The 9,350-nt window shown below is 36.4% G+C and overlaps 1 protein-coding gene across 1 annotated transcript in view; it reads left to right on the forward strand.

The window, feature by feature from the left end:
- PROS1 (protein S) overlaps positions 1 to 9,350 on the forward strand; it is a 103,622-nt gene that overhangs the window by 87,188 nt on the left and 7,084 nt on the right. The window contains exons 11-13 of the mRNA XM_004371330.3: positions 1,988 to 2,155; positions 3,436 to 3,604; positions 7,354 to 7,502. Coding sequence (XP_004371387.2) covers positions 1,988 to 2,155; positions 3,436 to 3,604; positions 7,354 to 7,502 — 486 coding nt within the window. The remainder of the gene's footprint in view (positions 1 to 1,987; positions 2,156 to 3,435; positions 3,605 to 7,353; positions 7,503 to 9,350) is intronic.

A 9,350-nucleotide genomic window follows, 5' to 3' on the forward strand; every position in this document is an offset into this window, starting at 1 on the left:
GGTGCTTAAAAGAGACATTTTCTAGGTCTAGCTGTTGAGAAGTATTTTTGAGAAGCTATGTGAAGTAATCACTAATTTATTTCATTCCTTCATTTACCTACTCATGCATTCATCTATTCAATAAGCTGATAGTGAGTGCTTTTAAAATGCTAAGTTCCTGAGTTCAAGACACTTCCTATAGCAAGAAGTTTTCATTGCTCTTGAGTTAAGTGCCTCACAATTTATACCTGATGCAGCCTAATGAACTAATGCACTGTCACACGAAATATGTTAAGGTAGAAGTATAAGCAAAGTGCAGTTGGGCACAGATGCAGTTCACCAAAAAGGGGGCTGTCTGTTCTTTGGCAACCATAGATTCTAGGGTCTTTACTCTGAAAGAAAAATATCTTCACAGGATCATGTGAAACTCTTCACAGAAATCACTGAAAGTCTCTGGCTTCTCTTGATGCTTTCATTAGAGTAGCTTTGCTTTCCAGATTGAGAGCTCTATCTAGAATATTTGCTGCATGCAGCTTTTTCCCTAAATGTGCTGAAGAACACAGAGTTTTACTGCCTCATGTCCCCCAGTATATGTTATAAAACCTTCTTTGTTGTGCCCTACTATCCTGCATATTTCAGGGTGTCTAGCATCTTTCAGTGTCAACATGACTCCTACTCATCGTGACAGCTGAAAATGGCTGCTCCTCCAATTTTCCCAATGCCCTTGAGGGGGGGCCATAGTGTGCCCCACTTTAGAAATACTTGCAAGGCTAGAGGGAAGTGATCTGGGGACTGAGTTCTGGGGCTTCATACTAGAGATTAAAAGGAAGAGGACCCAGCAAAGGAGAATAAGAAGGAGTGGTAAGAGTCTAGAAGGAGAAGCAAGACAGAGCGAGGGCCTGGAGGCTAAGTTAAGAATGTACTTCAAGGAGGGAATACTCAATAGAGTCAAATGCTACTGATTGACTATACTAAGAACAGAGTGTTGACTGATTTAAATCTGTATATATTACTAAATTTATTTTATTTCAAAGATATTTTTTCCTTCCTGTAGTGGTGCTTTAATGTTCTATTGCTTGGCTGCCATGATTGACTAAAACCCCGTTGCTGTCGAGTTGATTCCGACTCACAGTGACCATATAGGACAGAATAGAACTGCCCCATAGGGTTTCCAAGGAGTGGCTAGTGGATTTGAACTGCTGACCTTTTGGTTAGCAGCCGAGCTTTTAACCACTGGGCCACCAGGGCTTCTCCATTATTGATTAGTAAAAAGGAGGTTCAGAAAAAGTTCACATTTTGAGTGCTATGTTTTTTTATAAAGCAGTTGCAACAACAATTTTTCAAGTTGCCTATATAGGAGGATTTTTTATTATTGTTTACCATCGCTTCCAACCTTTTTTTTTTTTTTAAAAACTGAAACTACATTCAAAATTGGAAAACAATTTTACGTATTGTGCCTTCTTTTGACCTCAATCACTTCTGGATTTTGAAATAAAATATAATCTGTGTGGAATGAACAGAATATTGGAGGTACTGATTTTTTTTAAAAATTTATATTAAGAACTTGCTTATATTAATAAAATATTTGAAGTATGATTCCATATATTTACTATCAGACAATTGCAAAATAAGAACACTTAAGTTTTCTAAGATACTAGTCAACTGGCTCACTTATTTTTTAATTGTTAATTTTTTGGCATACTGGGATTAAAAGATACACACAAGAATTGAATATTTAAATTTAACAGAATAATATTGACTTTTTTAACCTTAAAATGTGGTGTGCATTTAATTTTTGATCAAGAACTGTCACCTTAAAGCACATTTTTATCTCTTTTATAATAATTTGACATTTCAGATAGGTTAGAAGAAATTAAAAATTACATTAAAATGATTCTTTTGGAAAACTGTTTATTGGAATAATAACAGGATTTTTTAATTTCAGTGTTTCAAGTGGCATGTATGGTGTTTGGTTGTTGTTTGGTAATTCTTATGTTTTTAATTGTAGATCTCTGTGGAAGAATTAGAACATAGTGTTAATGTTAAAATAGCTAAAGAAGCCGTGATGAATATAAATAAACCTGGAAGCCTTTTTAAGCCTACAAATGGATTTCTGGAAACCAAAGTATACTTTGCAGGATTACCTCGGAAAATGGAAAATGCACTCATTAGACCGGTAATGATCCAAGTCCATATCATTCATCATGGATGGAAATCCTCTTATCTGTAATAGGTTTGAAGATGTGTTTTTCTAAGAGTTAATAGAAGTTATTTTGTTAAACATGCCAAGTGTGACAACTTGAATTGAACATGGAAAAATAACATTACTGACCCTTGAAATTATATTAAGGAAGTAGAAAAATGAATGTAGTGTTACTGAGCCTATTTAAATCTTTACCTGGCGTTTCTTAGGGAGAAGTGGATTTCTCAGATGCCATTTCAGTGGCAACATCACGGTAGTCCATACTCAGCCATTAAACATATAAATACACATATTTGAGTCCAAAAGTATATTATTTTGTAGAAGCCAGTCAAGGGATTTGAGAGGTTTATTTGATGACTTAGGTTTGGGAGGTTAAAGATTGCACATAAAGTAGATTTTTTTTTTTTTAATGTTAACTGAGGGTATAACCAAAGCTTGTAATAAATTGAGGTTAGATATAATGGATGATTTTCTGAATTTGATGTTTGTCTAATAACCGTGGAATAGGTCTCCTGAAGGAGATGAATCACTGTTTTAAAAATTGCATTTGAAGTCACAGACCCGCTGAATACACTTGCTGATTTAACTTAAGTATTTACAATTATATATCCATCTTTCAGTCATGGATATTCACAGTTGCTTTAACTTTAAAAAAATTTTTGTGATATGATATAAAACCTGCATTAGTCAACCCATGTCAAGGTGAATGTACCTGTTCTTTGAAATCGATAAATCAAAACACTTAAAAAGTATATTCAATTAATCAAAAAAAAAAAAGTCAACTATTTATTAAATGGCTACTACTTGTCTTGAGTCTGGATGGAAGCTTTGGTTGAGGCTAAAGAGCGCAGATACTTTTTTAGTTCCTGAAGAGGCTTACAGTGTGATTGGCAAAGCAAAAGGTATGCTCTAAATGCACTGAAAGAAAAACCAAAATCAGTTTAGCACCCAGGGCCACAGATGGAAGCATTTATAGAACTTGAGAGCAGAAAAGTTACCATTGGATAGCATAGGAGAGGCAGGTGGATTCCAGTGGAGACCTGTGATGGCATAAACTCACTTTTACTGAAAAAGACTGTCCATCTGAAGGAAATCTCCAAAAAAAAAATTTAGATTGTGTAAAATGTTTTTTAAAATCTTCAAAGAAAAGACATTCCCTCTAAATTGAAAACTTATACCTATAATCAGTTAAGCCAACTGTCAATCTGATTTGTTTAAGTTTAAAATGCACTCCTTGACCTATACTTTGTTAGATTAATCCTCGACTAGATGGATGTATACGAGGCTGGAAGCTGATGAATCAAGGAGCTTCTGGAGTAAAGGAAATTATTCAAGAAAAACAAAATAAGCATTGCCTTGTCACTGTGGAGAAGGGTTCCTACTATCCTGGTTCTGGAGTTGCTCAATTTAGCATAAATTATAGTAAGTGATTTCCCATTTTATTTATCTTTTCTCATTAATGGCTAAATTTTTTCATTGACAAATAGCAGTGATTCCATCAGTAAACATTATTGAACACCTTCTGTGCACCAGGCTTGTTCTTACTGTTATATACTTTTCATAAAAATTTTGCAGGAAATTGAAAAAAATATATAAAGGCAGTTGAATATGCTTATGTTATTATTTAAAGTTTACTGAAACATAACCTGACTAATTTGGGTAATTTCCATTGACCTGTTTTAAAGTTCACTGATTTCTCTGCTGTGTGGAGTCTGTTGATAAGTCCATCAAAGAGATTCATCTTAATTTCTAGCATTTTCATTTGATCCTTTCTTAGTTTCCACTTCTCTGCTTAAATTCCCCATCTGTTCATCAACCTTGTCTACCTTTTCCACCAGGACCTCCAATATATTGATCATAATTATTTTAAATTCCCTGTCTGATAATACCAACATCCGTGTCATATCTGAGTCAGATCCTGTTGATTATTTTGTCTCTTGACTGTGCTTGTGTTTCTTTTTTTCTTACTTCTTTGTGTATCTCATAATTTTTGGCTTATATAAGACAGTAGAGGACTGAAATGAATAATATTCATGTATGGAAATGAAGACACCTCTTCTTTTGCTAGACCTTTAGGAAGTTAAATCAAAGTAGTGTGAGCTGCTTGGGTTTTGTTGTTGCCATGATTGCTGTCAATGCATCACAGGCATCATAACTTTAACATTGCCTTATGTTTACGGTAGGGGCTGGTGTGCCAGAAAGTTGTTCTTAACAGCTGTTTCAACCTCAACTTTAGGTATTCCTTTTATGACTATGCCTAAGAAGGTGACTCTCCATGCTCTTACCTTCACCCTCCCCCAGCTGAGTGCTGTTATTTGTTACTTGACTCTTGCTAGCCTGGCAGAGGGGATTTGGGGTTGGGGAAGCATTCTTACTATTCTGGTCTGTTTTGGTACAGATCCAGTCTTAGATGTTGTATCCCTGGGTCTCAGGGGTTTGGGACTCTTTAGTGTTCCTTCCCCCACTCCCTACCCTCTAGGAGTAAGGAAGATTTGTAATGGTCGGAATTTAGGATGTTTTTCTGTTCCTCCTTCAAGGTAGAGGTCCCCCTCCCTGTTTTCTTCTATCCTGTAGATTCAATGGCTCTTCACAAGTATCCTAATGGCAACAGTGTTTGCTGCTTTTCCCCCATGCCTTAGACTTTTGTTCTATAGAGGAGATTGAGAGGATCTGGGTGGGGCTCTGTGCCTTTCCTGAAGCTGGTTCCACTCCCCTCTCCTAGGCTTGTGCTAGAAGGGAGGCTTTCTCTGGTTTCTTTCTCTGTCCCCAGTTTTTCTCTTTTGCAGTTAGTGAGGTCTATGGAGAAAAGCCTGTGAATGGGTGTGAATTTCCCTTATGTCTGCAGTTCCCAGGAGTTCTATACTGTCACATCAGCCCACACTCATATTTTATTTTAGCAATTTGTTAAAATTTTTACCAGAATGTCTGGTGCCTGGTGTTTGCCTCAGGTAAGCAAGTCCTCTCATCCTATCACTCCTTGGAAGTGCCTGTCTTTCTTTAGATTTCTATTACTTGGTTGTTCTGCAACCCCAGCTCTTTCACAGTTCAAGGAAAGTTGGGATTATGTAGATAATTTGGCTTTTGTTGTCATTGTAAGGTTGGGAGTAGTGCTCTTTCTAGTGTTCTAAACAGAGAAAGAAGTCTTGCCAGACTGACCTTATCCTTTGATATACATCCTTGTGCCCCGATATTATTAATTCTGTAGAATACAATCTTAGAACTACATCATCTCTTTCAAAGATGATGCAAATATATAATTATTACAGGCTTGATCAGATTATCTTCCAAAGATGTTTTATCAATTTGTATTTGTACCAATAGGGTGAGAAAGTTTATGCTTGAAATTTGTTTCTAATCTGATAGTTAAAAAATAAAATCTTGTATTTTTAAATATTATTTTCCTAATTTCTATTGATGTTGAATATCTTTTCATAAGTTTATTAGTAGCTATTTTTACGTCTTAATTATTTTATTGGGTTCTTTGTCATTTTCTGTTTTAGGAATTGACTATTTGAGCTACTAACACTTTGCATTATAAATAAAGGGTACTGTTAATTTGGATACTTCTGTTTTTAAGATAAAATTATATTTGGATGTGTTTATGTGTAGCCCAAAAAAGTATTTAACTACAGTTACAGGAACAGCACTACACTGATAATTTCTGTTTTCCTAACATGATTAATTCAGTGCCTTTAACTTTAGCTCTGTTCTACATAGAGGAGACTTTAAAAAAAAAAGTCTTAAATGAGTTTGAGTAAATGTAGGGAAACAAATTTTAAAGTCATAATGATTTGTTCAAAGGAAAAAAATTCCTGAAAAACAAAAGAATGTAAGAGTTTATTGTACCTGAAAAAAAATACTTTCATAAGAAATTAGTTATTTTATGAATAACTTGAAAGTAAACTACTTTATAATTAATATTTGATGTTAGATTATTACTTCAGTACATTTGTATGTTCATTTTAGTTTGAGTTTGTTAATATATTAAATTTATTTCAAAATGGTGTTTTTTTTTTTTTTCTGGATAGAAATTAAAACATTATAGTGAAAAATGAAATAGTATTAGATGTAGCTAAGTAGGAAAGTAGCCTTTCAAAGCTAATCTTGTCAAAGGAAAATGATTTTCTCCATTCACATTCACCCCTTCAAAGGCCCCAAGTGGTGTCTGGGCTATTGTTATGTTTCTTCATATTAAGTGAGGAATACTTTATTAAGATGGTGAACTAATATTTTTAGGAATCCAACTACTTTGGAAAGACATTAATTCAACAAATATATATTGAGCGACTACTGTGGGAAACAAAAGAATGAGAGAAACATGTACCTCCCGGAGTTTACACTCTAATAGGGTAGACAATTAACCTAGTAATTGAGATGAAGAGTATTGAGTATTAAGAGAATCATGGAATACGATTCTAATTTCAGAGTTAACTGCTGACTTCAGAATAGTTCTCTACTATCAAACTATCCAACTTCCTGATACATATATATATATAAACTCGTTGCTGTCGAGTCGATTCCGACTCATAGTGACCCTGTAAGACAGAGTAGAATTGCCCCGCAGGGTTTCCAAGGAGTGCCTGGTGGATTCAAATTGCCAGACTTTTTGTTAGCAGCTGTAGCTCTTAACCACTATGCCAACAGGGTTTCCATATGTGTGTGAGTGTGTGTGTGTGTGTGTGTGTGTGTGTGTGTGTGTGTATATAGAGAGAGAGAGACACACTGTTATTCTTCCCATTGTTCAAGCTGATCCATTTATATAATGTAACGAGTGGTGGTAGCTAGACCCAGATTTTACCTCAGCATATTACAATAAACATTTCAAACAACTTCCTTCTAAATATGTACTTTAAAATGTGACCACTCTGAGGTTGGAACATTGGTGAATACTCAAGCCAGAGGAAGAGCTGTTAAAGAGCAACCAGGGAAAACTTACAAACAATTCTATTCTAGGATGAACAACAGAAGCATAGGACTCCATTTGTATGTTTCTTTTCTACATTTTAGGAAACTTTTTGTTTTGCCCAGGTTGTATAGATCATTGAGAAAGGAGAACTAAAATCTTTAGTATTACACAAAGATGGCTTTGAGGGTCAATAAGATTGCTATAATTCCTTCTGGTGTACTTTAAGAGTATGTTGATCTGCTTCTGTTTTCATTGCTTTAAACAGATAACATAGCCAATCCTGAGGTTTGGCAGATAAACGGGACCTTGAATATCCGCCCATCCACAGGCACTGGTGTTATATTTGCCTTGGTTTCTGGTGAAACAGTGCCTTTTGCCTTGTCCTTGGTGGACTCCACCTCTGGAAAATTTCAGGTAACTTTTACTCTAAACCTTTTTGAGTTTTTTTTCATCTTTAAAATGGATATAATAACAGTATATACTCAAAGAGCTATTGTAAAGATTAAATGAGATAGCTCATGTAAAGTATTTGGCACAATCTCTAAAGCATTATGAAGCAAACATAATAGTGTTCATTATTATAAATTTTTTGCTGGCTTATTTCCAAGGCCTGAACTGAGAAGTAAGAGGGAGGGGAATTGTATCTATTGCATACAGCTAAGACTAGGCAGACTCACACACAGGCTCCTTGGTAAGAGTACATAAAGATCCACCCTTACCAGGACTTCTTGAAGCATCCTGGCAATTAATCTGTACTAGCAAAATAGAAATGAATATGTTTACTGTCACTCTCATACATTCATGCCTGATTAAAATGTTTTGTGCCCTTTTTGCACTCTTAGTCTTTTTTCCAATGAGTAGATGAGGAAAGATGAGAGAAAACTAAAACCAGTCCACTTGACTTCTTGCTGGCAACTCTGATTTGAAGTGAGGAGGACAAACAGGAAAAACTCTAGGATAAGAGGAAGCATGAGCATTATCAGAGGATCTGTATTATTCAGACACCTATTAGGGCCTAATGGTTCTGCCCATGTGTCATCCACAGTGGATTCCAGCAAGTTACAGCAAGAAGGTTGTGCTTGTGCCAGCGCTGGCTTGGATGCTCTCCACAGCTTTCAGAAAGAGGCATATAATTGAATAATGCCTGTAATAATAATAAAATAAAGGAGAGTTGTTTGCAGCTTAAAGGATAATTGGGGGAGTTTCTGGTGGTTAACCGTAAGCACTCTACAAAGATCTTGCCGAGTTTCCTATCTCCAATCTACCACTACATTTGGATTCAGCTTTTTTTTTTTTTAAACAATATGGAATGCCTATCTTTAACATTATCTTTTTGCAGTGGAGGAGGCTAGCACATGCTATGTTTTTGATATTTTATTGTTTCTATGTTTGTCTCCATGACTCCATGACTTTTTTTTAATACATCAAATTCCCTTCTCAAGATCTATGTACAATGTTTTATAGCATTAATCCACACACATTGAACATTGTCTCAGCTGACCATCTTTGCAGACTTTTAATGAGCTCAAGGATATGGACATGTATAATGGTAACAGATTTCCTCAAATAAACCCATTGGTATATTGGATTCCTAAATAAGCATTTCAGATAATCTTTTTACAATCTAGGAAGCACCACAAGGAGGAGCAATGTTGGTGTAAAAACAGTGTGGGGGTGGTGTCTGACCTCCTCCAACCCCACAAGGGAAAAGGAGAACCAAGATCAACAGCGCAAGGCTGACTCCTGTGAGGCGGAGGCCAGACAAGCCTCCTCTCTTCGCCATCTTTACCAACTTTGACACCAATTGTCCCTGCCACAGCACTCTCTATTGGGTTCGATAATTCATTGCAATGGCCACATGGAACTCACGGACCATACTCAGGATTATGGGTTTTTTTAGGGAAATAACAGTTACAATTAAGGCTTAGGAACACTCAGGATACACTTCTCCCATCAGAAAACAGCCTCTTCCCAGCCATGCTCCCAGGCAGGCCTCTCCCTGGACCTCAGTCTCTGCCCAAAAGCTCTCAGCTTTCTCGCTCTGTGGGCTGGGAAGCCCACAGTGCTGTCTCCTGTGGGTCTCTCCTGCTTGGTCTGTCCTGCCAGGTCTCTCCTGCTACAACTTCTTACCGTCTTCAGGATTACAGCTTGCTCTTTCTCGGTCTCCTGCTTCCAAGAGCTTCTCAGCTCAGGGATCCTGGGTCCAAAAGATATGTTGGTTCCTGGTTGTTCTTCCTTGGTGGTGGTGGGTTCCTCTCTTTC

Source organism: Trichechus manatus, unplaced genomic scaffold, assembly GCF_000243295.1.
Source record: "Trichechus manatus latirostris isolate Lorelei unplaced genomic scaffold, TriManLat1.0 scaffold00012, whole genome shotgun sequence".
Classification (NCBI taxonomy): Eukaryota; Metazoa; Chordata; class Mammalia; order Sirenia; family Trichechidae; genus Trichechus; species Trichechus manatus.